This window comes from Triturus cristatus, chromosome 2_1, assembly GCF_964204655.1.
Source record: "Triturus cristatus chromosome 2_1, aTriCri1.1, whole genome shotgun sequence".
NCBI classification, from domain to species: domain Eukaryota; kingdom Metazoa; phylum Chordata; class Amphibia; order Caudata; family Salamandridae; genus Triturus; species Triturus cristatus.
This window is the reverse complement of record NC_140581.1, coordinates 1,118,725,839-1,118,750,080: the sequence shown is the minus strand read 5'-3', so window position 1 is coordinate 1,118,750,080 and position 24,242 is coordinate 1,118,725,839. Positions and strand designations below refer to the sequence as shown.

Sequence of the window (24,242 nt, the reverse complement as noted above, 5' to 3'; positions counted from 1 at the left end):
GCCTTCTTTAGGTTGGCAATCCAAACAGGTCTTTATTGGCGGAACTTTGAAACAATGTATTTAGGATCACTCTAGTAGGTAGGCAGTCAGTCATCCACGCACATCTTGACAAATTGGATTTATTGGATTTCGACCTTTGGATAAACATGTGGAGGTTGTCAATTTCACTCCTTACTGGAAAAAGTATTTTGTAGATGACTTAGTTGGGAGCTTTAGCTTTGCTTGTTAACAGTTTTTAAATGTCATGTTATATCTTGGGGTTGTGCTCTAAAATTGCTAAATTTAGCATTGTTCTTTTTCCACAGCGGGAGTGGTCGAGTTTCTTCTCGGGCTGTTAGAATGATCTCTCAAAAAGACAAGCCTGTTAGTTTTGATTTGTGTCAAACTGGTATGTACTTCAGTGTTAACTTTTAGTATTTTTATTTTAAAGAGTTTGAGCATTAATCCCAGATTTGTGATCTGTCCCCCCCCCCTAAATACAAGCTTTAAAATTTGCCTATAGTATCTTCTGGAGGGAAAAAAGAATGTTACTTTTGATTTTGCTGGTCTAAAATACGAGCTTTGAAATTAATCTGTAGTATTTTCTTTGAGGGGGAGAAAAAGTTATTTCATTTTGTTAACATTTCTGATAGATACTGTGTTTTCCCACTGAGACCTAACTTATTAATGCACACCAGTCCTCTCCACCTTGTTAACCGATTTGAGACTGTGCTTGCTCTGCACAGCCGGTATACAATGACAGTGGCTGATATTCTGGACTGCCTGGCTTGCTGCTGGCAGACTCCATTTTTTTGCTCCTCCTAAACAATGTGTTTGGAGACAAACCGAACAGCTAACCTACAGCAGACAATGAAAATAATCATTGCACACCTTGAAACCTTAATGTGAATAGTTCTAACTCGGATTTGTAGGAGGGAAGGCAATGAGAAATATGTGGGAATATGTTGCATTCACCAGAAATGTTGTTACCAAAGGTAGGACATTTTTCCTGTGATGAATACTTCTTCGCTCAGTTTCCTCACCTTATCAATTAGTCCAACAGCAGTAGCCATCGGGCAGCAGGACAACATAGTGTTGTATAATCAAGTATATCATGCAGTACAGCCTCGCAAAGCAGCCATCCCTCAACCCTTGAGACTGTTAGCAGAGTTATGGTGGGAAAAGCAAGTAGCCTCCCAGTAAGTGCTATCTAGCAGCATACCTCCGGTGAGATCAACGGAAACAGTCATGGCTCTAGCAGAATTAGCACAAATGCTAGGTGGAGGGTGTTTATTAGCAAAGTACGTCTTAGTGTTATTGGTGGCCCGGCATGAAATAGTAGGTTTGGTTACTGCTTTGCCTTTCTTGGCTGCAGCAAAGCTTACGAAGATCTGACCATCTACGCTCTTTCACCTTTTCCGTTCAACATGGCAGGAGACTTCACTCCTAGGTCCAGCCTGTGCAGCCACTCCTCATTTTAATGCTGAGGGGAAGGAATAAAAATGTAATGTGCAGGCGCATCTAGAAAGCTGAAACTGTAATTGCCAGAAAGGAAGGACAAGTGCAGTGAAACAGTTTTCCTGGATGGAAGGCAGTCAACGATGAACAAGGAAGTCGGTCTTTAAGGACCAAGAGATTGATTGCTTACCTGTCCATTGGTTTGACCGGTAATGCCATGAGAATAGTCAGTACAGACTTTAAATCTCACTGAGGAACAGTGAAGGACGTGGATGGAAACAAACACAATAAACCTCACCACTTGAAATCTTAACAAAGAGTGCTTGTCAAAAAGACATATAAATGCAGAAAGAGCTGCCAAATAGCATTTGACAGTAGACATCAATAAACCTGTTAGACTATTGAAAACGCAAAACATACGATGTTAGACTGGGGAGTCTGAAAGGGGGTTTAAGCCTGCGGCCTGGCACCAAGAAGCACATTTTATCCCAACAATTAAAATAGGCTGACTTAGTGGCTGGTTTCTCATCTAAAATGACATATGATACCTATGATGCTAAACCGGAGGGCCCCCGAGGATCCAGGCCTGTATCCGGATAGGTGCCGGTCGACCTCACGGTACCTTCCCCAGTGACGACGCCCCCAACACCAGTTGTGCCCCCAACCGGTGTCAACCCCAGCCCCACCCCCGACTTGGACACAGAGCTGGACCGGCGTCGACCGATGCCGGTACCAGCTTCGACCGGTACTTTTGTACCACTGTTCTTTCCTGGTGTTCCTTTTCGCTCTGACTGGCGACCAGAGGAAGGTGAGGAGGACTGAGAGGGGTCTGTTGAACCTCTAGTAGACCAGCTTGAAGAGCCGGACTGGAGAGAGGAGTTGGATCATTCCAGTGGTCTGGATACCTCTCCAGACCTTGGCATGCTTTCTCCCCCTACCGTGGCTACGGAGGAGGGAGCCTCCTACGCTGTGGGGTTGCGTAAGGCGGCTGAGACCCTTGGGCCTTGACCTTCCTACAGTGGCTGTCAGGACTAACCTTCTGACTGATGTGCTTTAGCCGGCAGCAGCCTCTTCGGAGCACCTGCTGCTGCCTCTCAATGAGGCCTTCACTGACATTCTACTGGGCACTTGGTCCAAGCCCAGCACAGGGGCTCCTGTGGACAGGATGATTGCCGGATGCAACCGCCCGGCTTCAGGCGACCCACTTTTCCTCTCCCAACACAATACCCCCGAGTGCTTGGTGGTCCAAGCCTCATCCTCAAAAGGAAGCGCATTCCCTACAGCTCCCTAATATAGGGAATCCAAGAAGCTGGCCCATCTTTGGAAGAAGATGTTTTCTTCCGCAAGTTTAGGACTGCTGTCGGTGAACACTGCTGGTCTCTTGGGCCGTTATGCCCACACGGTGTGGGACACATTGTGCAGGTGCTGCCACAGTGCCCGGAGGAGGCCCAGGCTGTGCTCATCCGATCTGTTGCTGAGGGTTGAGACGCAGCAAAGTACACCCTCCGGTGTGGGCTGGATACCGCTGACTCGCTGGGTAGAACGGTTTCCATGTCGGTAGACCTAAGGAACTATGCCTGGCTGAGGACCTCTGGCTTCACTGGGGATGTCCAATCTACCCTTTTGGACATGCCCTTTGATGGCCGTCGCCTGTTTAGTGACAAGGGGGACAACGCTCTCAAGCGTTTTGAAGGACTCAAGGGCTACGGCCAGGTCCATGGGCCTCACAGTCCCTTCTCGCTCCATGCAGTCTGCTTTTTGCTGCTACGGAAGGGATGCCCCCCCACGTTCCACCCAGAGCCACAGGCCCGTGCAAGCTTCCCAGCCTCTGTGGGGCCAGGGAAGTGGGACCCTGCATCGCGGGTCTGGGGTCCAGAGGGCGAGCCAGTCCACCAGTGCCCCCCCTGCAACAGCCTCCAAACCTTCCTAGTCCGTCTTTTCAGGGCCACCAGTGGGTGGCAGGATCCGCCAACACCTCCCCCTCTGGCACAACATCACGTCGGACAGGAGGGTTTTGCACAAAGTCCAAAGGGGTTTCTCCCTCTCCTTCAAGACTACCCCTCCCTCCATGCCACCAACACTCCATTGCATGTCGGAGGATCACTTGGCCCTTCTCTGCCAGGAAGTTATAGCTCTCTTGCCCAAGGGAGCTATGGAACAAATCCCTGTGCCAGTAGTAGGTTGTGGTTGTTAATCCCAGTACTTCCTGGTACCCAAGAAGGACAAAGGCCTGCGTCCTATCTTAGACCTCAGGGACGTCAACCGCTTCCTCCGGAAGGAGAATTTCAAAATGTTAACCTTGGCTTATGTCCTATATGCCCTCAACCCTGGGGACTGGATGGTAGCGTTGGACTTGCAGGACGCTTATTTTCACATCCCCGTCTTGGCTGCCCACCGGCACTACTTGCGGTTCACGGACGGCCACAAGCATTTTCAGTTTACTGTGCTCCCCTTTAGCCTTACCAGCGCCCCGTCGGGTGTTCACGAAAGTGATGGCGGTGGTCGCAGTTCATCTGCGCAAATCAGGGGTTCCAGTCGTCCCCTATCTTGATGACTGGCTTATTGAAGGCGGGCTCGTCCCAGGCTGTCTTCTCCCACCTCCAGACTACGGCGGACCTCCTGCATTCACTGGGGTTCATTATCAATGTGCCGAAGGCGCACATGAATCCCTCTCGAAAGCCCCTTTTCATTGGAGCAGTTCTGGATACAGCGCAGTTTTGGGCCTATCCTCAGTGCAGCAAGTCTTTGATATTCAAGCTATGATACCGATGTTTCAGCCTCTATCCTGGATTTCCGTGAGACTGACTCTGAGGCTGCTGGGCCTCATGGCCTCCTGCATCCTGCTGGTAGATCATGCCAGATGGCACATGTGGGCTCTGCAGTGGGACCTGAAATTCCAGTGGGCGCAGCATCAGGGCAATCTTTCCGATGGTGTCCAGATCCCGGATGGGGCTGTGAGCCAATTGCAGTGGTGGTTAAAAAACCAGGATTGGGTCAACGGCAGATCCCTCTCCCTTCCCCAACCAGAGTTCACAGTGCTGACAGATGCATCACTCCTGGGATGGGGCAGCCACACGGGAGAGGCGGATATCAGAGTCCTCTGGTATCCGGGGGAGTCCTGGCTCCACATCAACTTTCTGGAGCTTCGGGCGATCTGTCTTACACTGAAGGCATTCCTTCCCTCTGTCAGAGGAAGAGTAGTGCAGGTGTTCACGGACAACACCACCGCCATGTGGTACTGCAACAACAGGGCGGGTGGGGTTGTGAACCCTATGTGAAGAGGCTCTTCGCCTTTGGAAATGGCTGGAACATAGGTCAGACCATCACATTGCCCACCTTCTTCTCGCCCCTGCACCCTTCCAAAGAGGAGGAGAGAATCCACCGTCTGGACTCAAAGCATGCGCTGTCTTTCTGACCTGACCGCACAAAAGACTTCCGGGTGGATTATCAACTCTTAGTGGGTTATGTGGGCGCTAAGAAAGGTTGGGCAGTGCAAAAACGTACCATCTCTCAATGGGTTGTCCTATTTATCAAGATCTGTTATTCTTTGGCTAAAAAGGAACCTCCAGTGGCACTGCGCACCCACTCTACACAACAGCAGCCACTACTGTTCTGGTTCAGTGGAGTGTTTAGAGTTAGGGCAGGAAGAAATGGCGCTCAAGCAAGTATGCAATGGAGTTAGAGATGTGATGAATGAATACGGTGCCACATGGTCAGGGGAAACAAAACCCAAACAAAAACAACCCCTGCAAGTGTGTAGGTATGGACCCACACTGTCAAATGCGAACCAAGTCCTGTGCACACGTTATAGAGTATTGGTTCTAGTGTAAAAACCATTGATCAATGTACTTTCTGTTCAGAAATCATGAAGGTCGACATAAGGAGTATCTTAATGAGGATAATTTTATATCGTGTTTTTTTGGGTCAATACAGAAGAAAAAGCAGCCGACACGTGTTTCGTCACAAAAAGTTCACTCGTGACTCTTCAGGGCTGTAGGGAGAAATAATCTGTAGTGCGGGAGTCGCAGAACCGGTGATACTTCCAACCCAGTAATCGCACGGATTCATCAACTATAAGACACGGGTATTAAAACAAGCAAAGATGGGAAAGCATGTGTCGCCAATCTTCCATTGGTGAGGGTAAACTGAAATATACACGCGAGCGGACAAGTGCGTCCGTGTCGCATGGAGACCTCAGTTTCCTGGTCCGTCGGGCGAGAGTAGTAAAATCGGGTTCATTAGGTGAAGGGAAAGTAAGGGAAGGCAAAATGTCGCCCTTTCCCGGTGTTTCCAGGGAGTCCAGAAGACACCAACACAAAGGACGAGTACGTCCGTGTGGTCCGTGCGATTACTGGATTGGAAGTATCACTGGTACTGCGACTCCCGCACTACAGATTATTTCTCCCTACAGCCCTGAAGAGTCACGAGATAACTTTTTGTGACGAAACACGTGTCGGCTGGTTTTTCTTCTGTATTGACCCGAAGAAACACGATCTAAAATTATCTTCGTTAAGATACTCCTGATGTCGACCTTCATGATTTCTGAACAGAAAGTACATTGATCAATGGGTTTTACACTAGAACCAATACTCTATAACGTGTGCACAGGACTTGGTTCGCAGCAGCTACTACTGCTTTGGGATGTGGAGTTACCTTACTTGAGTTCTGTCAGGCAGCCACGTAGGCATCCTTGCACCCATTCACCAAGCATTACTGCCTGGACAGCCAAGTCCGGAGAGACAGCTTTTTCGTCCGTTCGGTTCTCTTGGACTGCCTGGTGTGAACTTAGTTCGCAGACCCACCTCAGGGGTTGGCATTGCTGGGGTTTCTATTCTAAGGTAAGGAATCTATAACTACGGTCTCTTTCAGATGAACAAGCTACTTACATTCGGTAATGACGTATATTTAAGAGACATTACCGCCAAAACCAGCTCAGAAGGCAAAAAACCTGGGAGTGTTGACTGATGATAAATTAACCTTATCTAACCAGACCAATGCCATTGTGTCTGCCTCCCACTTTCTGTTTAAGAAACTCAAGAAGATTCTACCTTATATCTCCACCGACTCTAGAAGGACGGTTGTAACCACACTAATACAGTCCAAACTGGACTACTGTAATGGACTCTATCTGAATATGCAGATACAGTACTAAAAAAATAAGCTCCAGACGGTACAAATGCAGCCACTAGACTTCTTCTGAATGTTCCTAAGCACAAATCAGTAGCCAAAGAAATTCAAAGACTCCACTGGCTCCCGGCGGGGCAATGAATTAAATTTAAGTCGTGATGTCTAGCATACAAGGCACTGAGCAACACAGGACCACCATTTCTTAGAAATCTCTTTTCCTGGTATGAACCAGCCAGACAACTAGGTTCCACTTGCGCCAGACTTATGAAAGTTCAGAGGATCCGGACCTCAAGTTGGGGAGGCCGAAGCCTCTTTTATGGCACTGCAAAACTATGGAACATGCCTCCAATCGAGCTCAGAAGCGCAAGCTCACTCATCATCTTTAGAAAAGTGCTAAAAACTTGGCTATTTCAGAACTAGACGTTGCATCTGGGCTAACCGCAGTCCTATTGCCAAGACACCTCCGGGTATTCGTGTGCTCAATACATTTAATTAACATAACATATTATTAGTAGTTATTGATTCCTTACCGCCCCACCCGTCCTCCCCGTTCTGCGAACTGACTTAAAGGGATAGGGACAGGACCCTAGTTATGTACACCAGTGTTCAGTGTCTTGCATGGCTCTGCGCTTCTGGCGTGGAAAGTCGTGTCAGAACTGACGTCAGCGCACAGTGGGCGGCATCTAAGTAGACACCGCGATGTCATCTCATCGACCACGATCGCGGAGTCGACCGACACCACCTACCGACGCGCAAGGGTACTGCTAAGAAAAAATGTCTCCGAATCCAGTCTAACGCCTGGGGGTAATTCCAAGGTAAGGAATCTATAACTACTTATATCTCTTACAGATACATCGTTACTGAAGGTAAGTAACTTGTTCAACGGGTACTGTTGTATGTCAACTCAAACAGATTCAGTCTGAAGGTGAGGTGGAGATCGTGGCCATCCTGCTACAAATGCAGATCTATCCGGATTTGCAGGCGAGTGAGTGACAACTGATACTATACAAAATCCTCTAAGGCAATGAGGATCATCTGAGGACCAATTTCCTGGACCTTCTGTAGAACTCTATGAATGTGGGATATAGAAGGAAATGCACAAAGAAGTTCCCTCAATCAGTTCAGGCGGAAGGTGTCCCCAGGAAACCGTGTGGTGACATGTGCAGAGTGCAAAAGAGAGGGATTTTCCTCTTAAGGTCTGTGGTAGAAAGTTCGATGCTTAGCAGTCCCCCTAGCAGTAGATCACATTTATTGCATCATGGTCGAGCTCCCTTTTGTGTTCTACCAGAGATAAACAGCTTAAAGTATATGTTTTCCAATTCATAGCGCCTGACAGATGAGCTGCCCCTTGGAAAATACATTTCCCTAGATGTCACTGCCATATGTGTAAGGCCTGTGTGTGCAGAATTCAGGAATCCAGACCCATTTCTGAGATAATGGATGGTGATAGTGTTGTCTGAGCAAACCTGTACTTTACATCCCAAATGGAAAGAAGGAACAACTTAAGTTCTAATCTAGGCGAATGCTCCCCCCCCCCCCCCCAGTCAAGCAAGTTGATGTGCAAGTTTGTTTCTCTCCTGACCATAGTCTTTGGACTATCACAGTTGCTGTGTGAGCGCATCCACCCTACCAGAGGGTGTCCATCACAATGGCCTGTGACTGCAAGGGACTTGATTACCCAACGTGACGTTTAAGGGGCACATCAGTTAAGATCTAGGACAGAGTGAAAGTTTTCCATTCATATGGAGAGTTTCTTCTAGTGCTGTAGCCACTGTTTCCTCAGACACAACTGAAGCAGCCAGCAGGCGAAAAACAAGCAGAATCTGAGCCTTATTTTGAAATATGAGGATTATGCCTTAATTTTACAGGATTCTCTGATGTGGAGGAATGGCATCATGCAGGTTGTGTCCAGGACCATTCCAATGAATGGCAGCCTGCGAGTCGGAATGAGTTGGGACTTCTCTTGTCTGACAGCCCAGCTAGTGGAGCGACAGAGTGCACTTGATGTAGTCCCAAGACTAGGACTTTGTTTTCCTGCCAGCACAAGCATGTCTTTCAAGCGTTCAAAAACATAGACTCAAGACCTCCTGTGAGAGGCTGCTTCTACAACCAACACTTAGGTGAAGACTCACCCTGCAGTTGGTAGACCAAATGGGAGTACTTCAGATGACTAGTGCTGGGACCCTGCTGTGAAGCGGAGGTAGCGTCTGAGGGCAGAGAGGATCCTGCACATGTAGACACCCTGAAGTTAAAGGGATATGCTCCATTCCTGTGCATTCAAGGCCAGGAGGAGCTGATTTGGGAACAGTATTTAGATGTTGTTCTGAGACACAAAGCAATTGAAGAGTCAAGCGGTCTAGAGGAGTTCAACGGGTAAGAACAGATGCTCCTTTTCTTACGCAATACCACTTCTTGCCCATGTCTGGAGTAAGGGCAGTACCTCTGCTTCTAGTATTGAGGCAAAGGCAGTCAGTCTGGAGGAATAGAGAGAAAGGAGAGGGAGGGAGTAAACTTGAAAGACACTCCCTCAGTCTGGGAAGCTGAAGCTGAAGGTGCAGGGTGGTTTAATCTAAGTGGATTACAGGTGGCAGATCTGGCCGAAGAAGAGGATGTTGTAGTTTTTCTTGCTGCCGTTCTTAAGGCCCATCTCTACCCTGAATGAAACAAAAGAACTACAGCAATTTTGAACAGGGGAGAGTTGTACCTCTACAATGTGGGCTGTCCCCTTGAGAAGTCACAAAAAGTGGCAATACTGTTGGTAGAACTGTTGGGCCCCGCAACTAGCAGGCAGTAGTACAACTATTCTTGAAGATTTCCAGGGAGGAATAGATGGTGTCTAAGCCTGGATGGCAAATTCCGTTCCGCTCGCGGAATTTGGGTAATTTCATGTTCCGCGGAGAACGTGGAAATACCCAAAATTCTGCGTTCCGCGGCTTCGCGAAATTTTTTGCTCGTTTGCGTTCTCAAAACGCTTGTTCACGAGATATTTCCCCCCGAGCACACAAACAGCGTTCGCGAACAGGAAAAAAGCATCGCGAACAAGCAATTCCGCGTGTTTGCGGAATTTTTGCGTGTTCGCGGAGATTTTTTACCGTTTTGCAGAGCTTTGCGTAGCGCGACTAACCAAATTCCGCCCACCCCTAATTGTGTCACCCATGGGTCTGTCACCATTGAATCTCATATGGATTAGGGCACCATTTGATGGCGTTAAAATTCCTGTGGAGTGCATCCAGGTGTGTCTGCTGAATGTAACCGTTCGAGCCATCAATGGAGCTCAGTACTACACTCCAATCTGCATCTGCTTTTCGCTCCTTTCGTGGCCAGGGAAGGGACTTCCAACCGCGCCAACCCTATTCCAGCCAGCGTGTTCCGCAAGTTCAGCAGCATCTGCGGGGTTGTGGCCGCGGTTCAACCAGCCCTCGAGGGTCGGGAGGCCAAAAGTCGAGCCAAGCCACCATCCCCTCCTCCACCGCAAAACCTTCCTAGTCCGGTCCTTCAGGATCTCGAGCGTCCAGTGGGTGTCAGGATACACCATCACCTCCACCACTGGCGCGACATCCCCTCGGACAGGTGAGTGCTGCAGATAGTCCAAAGGGGATACTCTCTCCCTTTCGAGACTAGCCCTATCTCTATGCCTCCAACTCCAGTATGACTGACGGAGGATTCTCTTGCGCTACTCCGCGAGGAAGTCAAGTCTCTCTTGGCAAAGGAGCTGTAGAGAGGGTTCCTGGGCCAGAAATAGACTGTGGTTGCTATTCCAGCTATTTCCTGGTTACAAAGAAGGACGGAGGACACTGTCCTATCCTCACCTCAGAGCTCTCAACTACTTCATCAAGAAGAAGAAATTCAGGATGCTTACTCTGGCTCAGGTACTGTCTGCCCTAGATCCGGGAGACTGGATGGTAGCGTTGGACATCCAGATCGCCTATTTCCACATTCCCGTCCTGCCGGCCCATCGTCGCTACCTGCAGTTTGCAGCGGGCCAAGAGCACTATGCTCCCCTTTGGCCTCACCAGTGCCCCATGAGTGTTCGCCAAGGTGATGGCGGTGGTCGCACCTCATCTGCGGAGATCAAGGGTTCCAGTCTTCCCCTATCTCGATGACTAGTTGTTGAAGGCAGGCTTGTCCCAAGCATTCGTCTCCCATCTCCAGAATACAGCAAGCCTCTTATATTCGCTGGGGTTCACTATCAATGTGCCGAAGTCGCACCTTCTCAGACACTCCCCTTTATCAGAGCAGTTCTGGACAGTGTGCAGTTTCAGGCTTATCCTCCCGAACGGTGAGTCCAGGATACTCGGGATATGATACCATTGTTTCACTCTCTATCCTAGATTTCGGTGACAATTACTCTGAGGCTGTTGGGCCTCATGGCCTCTTTCATCCATAATGTGGACCATGTCAGATGGCACTTGCGGGCTCTGCAATGGGACCTGAAGTTCCAATGGGTACAGCATCGGGGAAATCTCACCGACCTGGTCCAGGTCTCGGAGTGCACTGCGAAAGACCTGCAGTGGTGGCTATTAAACCGCGATTGGGTCAGAGGCAGACCCCTTTCCCCTCCCCATCCAGACCTCACAGTAGTGACGGATGCGTCCCTTCTGGGATGGGGCAGCCATCTGGGAGAGGTGGAGATCAGAGGACTCTGGTCTTTGCCGGAGGCCCGGCTCCATTTAAACCTGTGGTAGCTTTGGGCGATCCGGCTGGCACTAAAAGCCTTCTTGCCGTCCATCAAGGGGAGGTTAGTTCAGGTGTTTACGGTGGGGTCGTGGACCCTGTGTCAAGAGGCTGTGCGTCTCTGAACTTGGCTGGAACAGCAGGGCATTTCCCTGGTGGCTCAGCATATGGCAGGTTCTCTGAACGCCAGAGCAGACAAACTCAGCCGAAGGTGCCTAGTGGATCGCGAGCGGTGTCTTCATCTGTAGGTAGCGCAAGGACTCTTTCAGCAGTGGGGACAGTCTTGGTTAGATCTGTTCGACTCCGTAGAGAATGCGTAATGTCAGCAGTTTTGCGTGCTGGAGTTTCTATGGCGGCTATCGCTCTGCGATACTTTTTGTCACGATTGGAGCTCCAGCCTCCTGTACGCCTTTCTCTCCATGCCACTCCTACCCAGAGTGCTCAAGAAGATCAGGAGCGACCAGGTTTAAGTCATTCTTGTGACTCCGGACTGGGCACGGAGGGTCTGCTATCCTGAGCTTCTGGCAATAAGCACTGATTCTCCGATCATGCTGCCCCTTCGGGAAGATCTCCTGTCGCAGTAGCAGTGGAGGGTTCTCCACCTGAGCCTGTCAAATCGCCGCCTCCGTGCTTGGAGATTGAGCGACGACAGCTGACAGCTTTCATCCTTCATCCCAAAATCTGGGAGGTTATTCTGGCAGCCAGGCGTCCCTCCACAAAGTCTTTAAACGCATGCCGATGGTCAAATTTTTTTAAATATTGTACAGAACAGTCTATTGTCCCTCTATCTGCATCTTCATCTGATATCCTCCTTTTCATACTTTACTTATCTCAGCAGGGCTCTGCTCTCAGCACCTTGAAGTGCTATCTTTTGGCCCTTTCCTCTTTTCTTCAGCTGCCTGATCAGCCTTCTCTTTTCAAATCCCCTCTGGTGCAGAGATTCATGAAGGGGTTAACCCACTTATTTCCCCCTTCACCCTTTATTATACCAAAGTGGGACCTTAATTTGGTTCGCACCTTTCTGATGTGTGCACTGTTTGAGCCGCTGTACAACTGCCCTCTACGGCTGCTCACCATCAAAACAGCCTTCTTAGTGGCAATAGCCTCTGCACTGTCATCTAAGCTTCCTTACCTGACGGTCTTTCCAGGTTAGGTGATGCTCCATACAAGGGCATCTTTTCTACCTAAGGTTGGAACACCCTTTCATATGAGGCAGTCGGTTACTCTACCCACTTTCTAGGCACCTCTCCACCCTTCCAAGGAAGAGGAGCGTCTCCATCGTTTAGACCCAAAAAGAGCGTTATCGTTCTACCACGATCGAACCAAAGTGTTCTGGGTTGATGACCAACTCTTTATAGGGTTTTGTGGTTGCAAAGAAAGGGCGTGCTGTCCAAAAGAGGGCTGCATTCCGCTGGGTTATCTTCTGTATCTAAATCTGTTGCGCCTTAGTGAAGAAGGATCCTCCTGAAGGGCTTAGAGCTCATTCCACCAGGCAAAAGTGGCCATCAAGGCTCTCCAGTGTGGTGTTCCCATTTTGAATATCTGCCAAGCGACTATGTGGGCATCTCTGCACACGTTTGCCAAACACTACTGCCTGGATTCCCAGGTTTGCAGAGAAGGCCTGTTTGGTCGCTCTGTCTTTCGGGACTTACTGGTCTAAAACTTTTCGTAGTCCCTCTGGGTATGGCATTGCTTGGGTTTCTGTTCAAAGGTAAGGAATCTGCAGCTAAATGTCTCTATCATATGGACAAGTTACTTACCTTCGGTAATGCCTTATCTGGTGGAGACATGAACTAGCTGCAGATTATTTCTGACCCACCCATCCTCCCCACACTGCGGATTGGTTCTAGGGTCGAGGGCTTTCCCCTTCAGGGCCATAGTTGCCTTTTTTAACACACCATGGTGAGTTACTTCATGGCTCCGCGATTCTGGCGTTGAAAGTCGTGAAAAGTACTGAAGTCAGCATGCCAGAGTGGTGGTTATACTGACGATGTGGCCATCACGAAGACGACGAACATGAAGCCTACGACGTCATGTGAAGTCGACCGACACCACCTACTGGCACGCAGGGGTACTGCTATCAAAAAGCTTCTGGATCCAGCCTGACGCCTGAAAGTTCAAAGGTAAGGAATCTGTGGCTAGATCATGTCTCTACCAGATAAGGCGTTACCGAAGGTAAGTAACTTGTCCTTCTCACTTCAACTGTGAATCTTCACACTTCCTCCAAAAGAAGGTCTAAATGGTATGGAATGCAAATGCAGCACCAGCAGACAATGCACAGGCCATCGGGGACATCAATCCTCCATCTTCTCTTCTCTTGCTACAATTGGTAATAAGCAGCATTAGTTTGTGCTCAATGGCTCAAGCCGAACGGATGAAATGGCAGTTTTCACCACTTTCCCCCAGGGTAAGGATCTATAATGTCCAGTTGAGGCTACACTCTACCTTTCCTTTTCTCCCCACCCAATATATCTGCTGTACCAGAACAAATTTGGGAGGCGCATTAGTCCATTGTTCTGCATCTTACTCTTCAAAGGTTCCATAAAACGAGTATTGGATTCGGTGAAAGATACGGTTGTTATTCATGCTACTTCATCGTACTGAGAAAAGGCAGGAGCCTTATACCAATCCTGGACCTTTAATCACTAAACCCCTTCCTGCAAAGGTTAAGATTAAAAATGCTCACATTGGCTCAGATCCATGCTGCTTCTCACAGAAGAGACTGAATGGTGTCCTTGAGCATTGCAGGAGACATTTTCCTATTCTCTTCCTGCTGTCCCACAGGCATTATTTGTGATTACAGCCCCATCTGTAACTCATTAAGTTTTGCAAGCTCCACTTTAGCAGTGGTTGCTTCCCATCTACGGAGATTGGAATTTCTGTATTCCCTGACCTCGACGAGCTGCCGAATGTGGGCTCTCTAGAGTCAGTCATGGACAACCTTTGAATGACGACAGAACTCCTACGTTTGTTGGAGTTCGCCATGAACAAGTCAATATTCCAGCTGATTGATTAAGAGAGCATTCCATTTTATTGGGACAATCCTGTATATGGTAAGTTTGAAGGCTTTCCTCCTGCCCAGTGAGGTCTGGATCTTTGGGCTATGATCCTGATATTTCAGGCTCGATGCTGGTTCCTTGTGAGTGTGGCTCTGAGACTTTTTGGCCTCTCAGCCTTCAACATCAACCCCGCCAAACACCCACAGTGGTACTTGTGGACTTTGCTGATTGAACCTGAACTGCCACTAGGCTCAGAATAAAAGCTGCTTTTCTGACAACATCCATGTCTCATAATAGATGACCCAAGATATTCAGTTGTGGCTTATCGATCAGATTGTTCTGCTGCAGTCTACTCCCCATTCCCCACCCACCATTGTCTTCAGTTCTGTGAGTTGGAGTATCCATGCGAGCTCTCTTAAGGAGACGTCCTCCTGCTGGAATGGACAGGGGGGCTCCTGTATGCCTTCCTGTCGCCACTTGTCATTCCCTGTGTTCTGAAGTTCAAGATCGACCCAGCCGAAGTCACCTTGATTGAACCGAGTTGGACCAGGGGAGTGTGGTATCTGAAACTCTGCCCTCTGGTCAGTCTTTCACGGCAGCGGGAGACCTGTTTCTGCAACAGGGGCAGTGTCCTCCAACTGAATGTCTACAATTTACAACATGCATGGAGATTTCGCTGCAGCAATTGACTGAGTTTGACACCTTTTCCTCACTGCAAAATTCATCTATGATGGGGGCTGGAACAAGTTTGTAACCTGGTATTAGTGCCCAGAACATTAACCCATTACAAGCAGAGCTGTTGGATGTCCTCTTTTTTGTCCTGAGTTGCTGGATCAACCGCCCTTGTTCAAATTACTTGTGATTAGGTTTAATATAATTATGACACATACATGTTTCCTTCCAAACTATTCATGAGACCCAGTAGGAACGTAATGTGGTCCTAACATTCCTTATAAGTACACCTTTTGAGTTGATGCACAGTTGCTAGCTCTATCTCTTGACTCTGAAAACTGTCTTCTTCATTGTGATTGTCAGCTAATCGCACAAATGAATTGCAGACACTTTAAATCCAGCTGCACTACACTACTTTCTTTCCAAACCATTTGGATATGAGAACTTGAGCAACCTTTTTACCTAAGGCTGTGTCTCCCTTTTACATCAGGCATTTGATCACTCTACCTGCGTTGTTTGTTCCTTCCTACTCCTCAAAAGAGGACAAGAGTCTCCCTCGGTGGTACTTCAAGAGGGCGTTACGTTTTTAAGTTGATTGTATGAAGTCCTATCAAGTGGATGATAATCTTTTTATTAGAGTTTCAGTAGTAAAGAAAGGGAGGGCAGTGGTGCATACGTCTGTGTATCAAGATCTGCTCTGTACTGGCCAAGAAGCAGACCCGGGAATGTCTGAGAGCCCATTTCACCAGCATCAAGGCTCATACCACATTGGTTCTAAGAGTTTCTGACTTGGATATCTGCTAAGCTGTTGGCGTTGGTGCATATTTACCCTAAGCACTCCTGCCTTGACAGCCATGTTCAGCTGGAAAGACGCCTCGCCTGCTCATTTTTACTTTTGGATTTGAGTCCACTCCATAGCCTATCCACCTTCACTAGGTATTGCATTGGTATCTCTCTCTAGGGTGAGGAATCTGCTCTGCAAGTGTCCATCAGAAGATTAAGGGCTTAATTTAGAATGGGTGGATTACTCTGTCACAAATGTGACCGGTGTCCTGTCCACCTTAGTACTAGTGCATTGCATTTTATGGCACTTGTAAAATGGTGGACAGAATATGCGCCAGGTTTGTAATGGAATAACCTGTCCATCAAATTCTAAGTCAGTTATTTACCTCCAATAACGGTCTTTCTAGTGGCTACTGTGTTAACAGCAGATTCCGTTTTGCGGTTGTCTGTAACCAGCATTCCTTGAAAGGTTCCAATTCCACCTGGATCCATGTTATTTGTCGTCCCTCAGGGTCGACAGTTAAAGTCCATGCCAGGCACTGCTGGACCACAGGATTTGCCCACAAAAGGGCCTTCGACACTTGAGAAATTGTCCCACTCCCAGATTGTTCTTCTGCACTCTGAGGAGCACTCCCTTCCTTAGTCTTAGAGGACTGGGAGTTGAAACAACATGGCATAGTGAGTCCCATTTATATACACAACTGGTAGACATGATATCTGGATCTGCTGTCTAAAACTGTAGGACCAGTTTGCAGTCGTTCTTCTTTGAAGTGTCCTCTTCAGCATGAGGGTATTACTCTGCTTAAGCAAAACGGTAGGCCTTACCTAAAGGCTTCCTAAGCTTTCAGAAGAGTTTGTTTTGCCTCCTATTATATACACTTCTGTCAAAGACAAGATCCCTTTGGGCTCCTTTTTAAGCATACAGGTACACCTAACTATCACACATGCACTGTTCAGATCACCAGCATTCATAAGAAACCAAAAAGATAATATAAAAATTATACTATATTTTATTATATGCGATCCTAGTAGGATTCAAAGTATACAAAATTAAAAAATTGATTTCATTTTAAAACAACATATACATCGTCAATATGCAGCAAATAATCAAATGAGATTAAAACATTTCCTAAAAAAGCACAATCTGAAAGACTATGACAGTTGTTGAAGACATCAAAAACCCAATAGATCAAATTGGCACACCAAGTCTTAAAACTAAACAACCCTGGGTCAACACTTTGTCACGTTATTTTCTTTCCTAATGGACCCTGGAAGTGCTTGGGTGCTCAATCGACACAAAACGACGCGTTTCGATGGTATAGTATGATTCACCACCTTCTTCAGGCTTAATGCAACAAATCAGTGTCTCCACATACAATCCGGCAAATGATACATCACTAGACAAAGGGAGATCTGTTTCTTCCTCTAATGTGGTTGTTTATCTCCTCCAAACCACACCATGTATAGAATACGGAATGTGGGCATATATGTCCTCCCTTAGTTTTCCTTCTTTTAGTTGTTGTGAAGAATAGGGACGGAGTTAGCACGAGTGCAAATCAAACTTCGCTTGTTCCCTTCTTGAAACTCTAGCAACGCACCGCCTCTGGAGCTATGGTGATATATTTCTTATTAGGTCAGAACGCCACACAACGGGCTTAGGCACTGCTCATACAGGTACCGTTCCAAAACAAACTGCCGGGATGTAGAAAGTCTCAAGGCATGCTCCAAAACCTTCCGATATTTTTTGATAATTACTGCTGGAGTTTCAAGAAGGGAACAAGCGAAGTTTGATATAAACATGATACACACAATACTTAAGAAATAGAAAACGTAAGTAGCACAAATACACAGTGGTCTTTAGGGGTAGACCAGACCATATTATAAAATAGTGGAATGCGACCCATGACTCAAGTAGAGAAGGGATCCAGAAGTCGTAGAAGAGCCGGGAACCCAAGGAACCACCCTAGGTGAGTATGTTGAAACCCCACGGCGGTAGTGTGAAGAGTGAGAAAACGCTCTTGTGCTCAATGTTAGTCAATAGGTAAGTCGTGGTTGCAATTTTAAAGAAGGACCCTTCCCAGTGGACCCTGAAAAAACCCGGTGGAAGATGGAAAGTTGGAAGGTCACCCCAACCATGGATACCGCAGGAACCAGGATACCTTCACCAGGTAAACCGGGTGCATAGGTCTCAAGTGACGTCGGAAACCGCCATAGTCCACAATGGAGGACTTCAGGAAAGATGCCACTGGAGAAGACGACGAAGGAGTCCGGTGGAACCCAAAAGTAGATTTGGGATGAGTGGTATCTGCAAGCAGATGGGGACAGAGTCTATGCCACTCAGGAGTGACCAGGAAGCATGGAAGACGAATGGCCACCGATGTTGGAGATGCAGTATAGGCTGTCAGTGCCCTTGAAGTTTCAGCTGTGCGGACCAGGCGATGCTGTAGAAGACCAGGAACTGTCCACGAGGTGTCCCACTCGAATGTCGAGAGCCAAGGGGTCAGTGTCCGGCAGGGGCACCAACAAGCCTTGGCAGCAGCAACCACCGCAGACGACAAAAAAGGTGCAGTGTCAGGACCAGCAAGGTCCAAGTGACTCGCCACTAACAGGTACGTCGGAGCAGGCCCTGAGCAATCAGGGGAGCCCACTGTAGCCGAAGAAGACCCTCAAGATATCCCCCGGGCTGAAGGGACAGAAGTTGCAAGAGGACCTCTAGTAGCTCACCAATGAAGAATGACCATGGTGCAAAGGATGAGATGCAGGCGAAGATCTTGGCTGCAGGAGGTGCTTGAGGTTGGAGCTTCTTGGAGCCTGAAGATCTCTAGAGGAGAGAGTCAACAAGCCTTGGCAACTGCAAGTTCACGCGGTGCACAGGGGTTCTGTTCCAGCGGTTCTGACTAGGGTTACTGGTCTCAAATTCAGTGATAAGACAGTGCAGGCCTCGATGGAGTTGCACAACCACCACCTGTGTTGCTGAGCCTTTCGGAGGCCGTGGGAGCCTAGGATCAACAGGCAGGTCAGCTGCATTGCGGTGCCTGCAGATACAGGGGAGTGACTCCTTCATTACAAGGGAGACTCCTATAGGTGTCTTAGATGTCTGCAGGCCCTGTGAAGAACCCGTATGGAGCACTGGCACAGACGTTACAGCAGACTTGCAGGACGACGAGACCAGGAGCAGCAGGAGTATTCCCAGTTGCAGTCTTGGTTTCCAACGCGAAGTCCAGCAAGGTCCAGAGTGCCCAGATGGTCGAAGTTGAAGTGGTATGTGATCTGAATTTTATCCCACGATAAATTGAGGGGCCCACCCACAGGAAAGCCTTTAAGTACCCTTAGGAAAGGGTTGGATCGATTCAGGTGTCCCTCCCAGAGGAGGGGCTGGACAGGGGGGAAGAAACTCCCATGTCCTTTGTCCAGGTTTGCGCCAGAGCGGGAGTCAACGGCTTCCTAAACTGGAGTATGCAAGGAGGGCATCAAATGTCTCAGTAGCACTGGCAAACCCCGCCCCCCCCCACCCCACCCTGTCCCAGTACACTAAACCCTCTGTGGGAGGTGATCAAACGTCCCTGTGACTGGGTGCCTATGTTTCTGCCTTCCCCTGCTTGAGCTTGGCTCAGCAGCAGGAGGGCAGAATCGTGCCTCTGGTTGGCAGCAGCCCTAGCTTGCTGTCTTGTTCTAAAAGACTGGTACCGGGAGCACTGAGAGCCTCTCGGAGGAGCTTTACAGTGCATAGAATCATACCTCCCCACACCGTTTACGGGGTGGGGGTATGATTCCAACATGTTTGATACCAAACATGAAAGTGTTTGTGACAGCCAGTTCAGAGATGATCATCAGGTAATGACGCATGGCTACTCTATATGTCTTAATGGCTGATGCACTTATAACCTGGGAGAATGGTTGTAGGGGTACCCCAGTCATGTAGAGGTACCCTCACACATAGAACGGAGAACCCTTCCTTCAGGATTGAAAGGCCTGCCTTACGGGCGACTTATAGGTTTAAAGTACAGTGACCTCAGATATAAGGAAACCTATATCTGTTGTAAGTGGTGCTACTATCAGCTTACACATGCTGTAATGGCAGGCCTGCATAATATATGCTTCAGCCCATGGGAGATCCCTGGTGTACCTATGCCCTGGGTACCTTCGTACCATATACTAGGAACTTATCTGGGTACACCAGTACCCAATCTGGAGTGTACCTAAGTACTCACGATGTCCAATTTAGGGAGCAAAGGACAGAGACTGAGGTCCTGGTTAGCAGGATCCCTGTCAGACTAGTCAGAAAAACATAATGACTCAAGCAAAAAGTGGGGATGACCATGTAGAAGGATCCTACCTTCCTACATGAACAATGAGCCAGTATAGATCCACTATCTTAGGGCAAAACAAGAAAGAGGGGCCCAGTTATCAAATATAGGACAGTCATGTAAAACCAAACATGTTGTCTAATGACATGAGAAGTAAACAAACCTTATTTAAAAATGTAGTCTGTATAAACAGTAGAGTAATAAAAAAAGAGGCCTAGCAGCATAAAAAATGGGGAGCAATTTTCCACAATATTAAGTTATAATCAAAATTCTATATCATAGAGAGTTATTAGGGGTGGAAATGTAGGCCAGCGCTTTAGATCTAATGTACCAACTCCAGTACAAATATCTGGACTCATCTTGGTGCTATCTGCAACCCAATTACTTGCATATGGGAATAATCCAGGATTTTCTGGGGCGCATGTATGACGGGCAGAACAAAACAAAGTACAGTAACGATTCCTCCACCTGCTGGCATGTTGGGCATATGATACTCCACCGGCACCTGACTTCCATTTGACTTGAAGAGTGTGTACTGGAAGTGTGCCATAACGGAATTGGAGATATATACTCCTAGAAGCTGGTGGACTTAGGGGATTTAAAAAGGGCTCCAAGGCCTTATCAAACAGAAAATGTAAAAATGTATCAGAAAGACCCTTTGGGAACATGCCTTATTTCTTCAGCCCTCATATACTCCCAGAAGGCTTTCTGGAGAGTGGCCTTTTAAAGTTGTTTTGTGGTTGAGCAAGCGGACCAAAATTCTCCAAGCCCTGTCTTATATAGCATATTTTTAAGATTGGAAAGCCATTTTAAATTACCAACCCTATCCAGGACGACTACGTCTTGTAGGGAGTGATAATAGTTTGTTTAGGGCTTAAGAAGATTTAAGCCTGCGCCAAAACAAAGGTGGTCTACGTTGGGCTTTGTGACAGATCGGCTCAATGTCCAGGTCTCGTCTAAGTGAGATCGATGTGGTTTTATTTGGTAGATTAGTGATGGCTGTTAAAGTATTCTCAACCACCCCCAAACGGGGCCAGATTAGCAATGCCCCATACTTCCGCCCCATAAAATGTACTACCCTCAGCTTTTGCTCTATACACTTTCAGGGCAGGAGATATCTGCCTACCTCTAGGGCCCGGAACACTTTTAGTACAGCTACTGCATGCTGGGTAAGATTCAAGCTGCTTCTCTCCACTTGAGACACCCAAGACATCTATTTAGTAAGGTTAATCACAAAGTAGGTAAACTCACCCTCATTCGTGGACTGCCTTCCAAGTTTACAGATCCCCTAAAAGACTTGTGTGGGCTGATGGCCATAAACTTGGTCTTTGTATGGTTGATCACCAGCCCTTGTTCGCTGCAGAATGCAGCAAACATATCCACTAGACATTGGAGGCCAGTCAGGGTTTTTGATATCAAAAGGGTATCAAGGGCGAAAAGCAAAAAGGGAATCCTTCCACCAGCTAAACGGGGCGCATCATTTAAGTCTACTTCAAAGTAGAATTGCACATTTAAATATAAAGAAAATAGGGCCGGAACAAGGACAAATCCCTGTTGTCCTCCTCCATTTTGAATAGGTATCCGTTCTGTAAATCCCCTGCCCCTTCCCAATCAAACTTGAGTGGATGTGTTCGCATGTAAGTGAACCATAACCTCCAGAAGGTCATCAGGGACCCCGTTATTCTTGAGCGCCTCCCATAGATTTTTGCCATGTCTACAAAGACCAGGTAAAAGTTTGCTTTTTTGCAGAAGGATTGGCTTCCAATATATCAATTGCAACCTAAAGAACTAGTCGATTGTACTAACTCCTTTGCTAAAGAGGGGGCCTGGTGGTCTTCAAGCCAGGCTTCCAAGCTCCCTAGAATTTGCCTTGCAAAGACTTTTTGGGCAACATCGATAAGGCGGATTGCCCTGTAGTTTAGAGGGGAATCCTTTCTTGTGAATAGGGACAATCTTGACTGACTTCCGTATATAAGGAATACAGGCACCTAGAAGGATACAGTTGGATCATTTATTAAAATATGCCGCCCATCCGTCAATATCTGCTAAAAGCAGGTTACTGGAATGCTATCAGGGCCTGGTGCCTTTCCTCTGGCTATGTCTTTAGTTGTAGAGACTGTCTCACTGAATTCTAGTTTAAAAGAGCCTGAGGAGCTCAATTATTCATACTAAAATCGGATACTCTGTCCCCCCTGAGCAGTCTTTTCCTGACAGTTACTCAATTCTTCATGCTAATTTATATTCTTCCCATTGAATGTCACATTTGAGATTAAAGGTAATTATTTTAACATCTTTTTTATGTCTGTGTGGTAGTCTGGAAAAAAAACTTGGCCAGTGCACTTTGTCTTCCAAGATATTCACATTCTAAATGTTGGAGCCTTGTCACACTGAACCATAGGTTTATTTTGTAAAACGTATAATAATTTGAATATTTGCTTTTTTTTTTGAAAAAACAAAATTCTATGGAAAGATATGTTTTAGGACAGCCTAATGACCAATTTTTCAGCATCCTCTTAAAAAAGTAACTATTTAAAAAAATATAAAGTGCCACTAAAAGAAGCCTAGTTACCCACAAAGAACTTTCACAGACCTTTTTTTTTAAAGAAGCAAATGAGAAAAATAGGAACAGTGTCAACATATAGGCTTAAGCCTGAAACGTTGTGAGCAAAGTGCACTGTCCCTTTAAGGCCCAGTGCACCTCCAGTATCCCATCATGCTCTGTATGTGGCAGTTGACAAATTCAAAAAGAACACAGGATGGACTGAATGCTTAACTAATTAAACATTCACCTCCAGTCACAGATCTGGGTTAAATCCATCGCTTTTTTTGCACGCCACACCATTCCAGTTTAGAACCAGCCATATGCAAATCAGTCTTCACCCTAATCTCCAGGAGAACATGTAAATATTTTAGAAAATTTAAAGTGCCACTAAAAAAAACTAGTTACCTGAAAATAGCTTTCACAAACCTTTTTTTTAAGGAAACAAATGAGAAAAATAGGAACAGATTCATCATATAGGCTGAAGCCTGAAAGGTTGTGAGCAAAATACACTGTTCCTTTGAGGCACAGCACACCTCCAATATCCCATCATGCTCTGTATGTGGCAGTTCTTTTTTCCAGCTTCTGGAACACCGAGCTTGACCTTTTTTGAGATTTTTAGTTTGCAAACATATTGATTCCTGACCAAAACACTTTTAAAAAAAATGTTTTTTAAGAATAAAAGCCCTTTTTTTCTGTTCCCTTTTTGTGAAGTTTGCAAACTGCTGGTGAAAAAAGGCTAAAAAAGATCCTCATTCTGTTTCTATTGTGTGCCTCCTGCCCTTGAAAGACAGCAAGAAGATAAGCTGTTTTGTCCTCAGGAAGAGCTGTGCAAACATGAAGAAGCACCCAGAAGACCTTAAGGACTTGGAGAGGGCGTTCCCTCTATATTTGTCCTTTCACCTTCTCCAGCTCTCGAGTGGGGGAGGTACATGGAGCGATCCCACTTCAAGAGAAGAAAACAGTTCAGTTTGATCTTGAAAGTGACTTCTGTTACCACTTGCTCGCCATAGCGAGCTGGCTACAGTGCAGTGGATGGCTAACATGGGATCATGCAAATGCACAGGAGCTTAAAGAGTGCATGCTTCCTCAGAATGACTATGTATGTGTCTGCAATGTTAAAGGCTTCTTAATATGAAGGGCCTAACAGCACGTCAGATATCATCACTCCTGGACTCATTAGCTTCCTGCATCTGTTTGGTTCTGAACACCTATCTACAGATAAGGCTGTTGCAGCAACGTCTAGTGGTGTCATCTTTCAAGCAGTCGGGGAAACACTGACCATAATTTACTCCCGCCCATCATGGTGATTAGCCAAATCTGCTGAAGAGTGACCTTTTTCAGCCAGAAGCATATTTTTCAAACTATCACAACAGCTGCTTCTCTTCTGGGGAGCTCATGTGGTTGTTGAAAGAAAAAACGTACCACGTCCTGGAGTTGGAGGTTCATCAGGGCATGAAGTTATTTCTACCCAGCTTCACAACTTCTTCCTTGTTTATTCAAACAGACAGCACCACAACAATGTATTATCCCTACAAAAATGGAGGCATGAGATCCAGAGCGCTGACACTAGGAGCCCATATGAATTGGTGATGGCTGATTATGAGGAGCCTACACATCACAGCATTCCATCTCCCAGGAATGCTCAACGTGCAGGTGGATTATCTATGCAGGCTAATGCAAGAGAATCACGATTGGGTGTTA

General features: G+C 47.1%; 1 protein-coding gene across 5 annotated transcripts in view; it reads left to right on the top strand.

Annotated features, from left to right (window-relative positions):
- CENPC (centromere protein C) overlaps positions 1-24,242 on the top strand; it is a 1,046,742-nt gene that overhangs the window by 702,402 nt on the left and 320,098 nt on the right. For all 5 annotated transcript variants that reach the window (XM_085636509.1, XM_085636507.1, XM_085636508.1 and 2 more), the window contains one exon: positions 306-388. In XM_085636509.1, the coding sequence (XP_085492635.1) occupies positions 306-388 (83 nt within the window). The remainder of the gene's footprint in view (positions 1-305; positions 389-24,242) is intronic.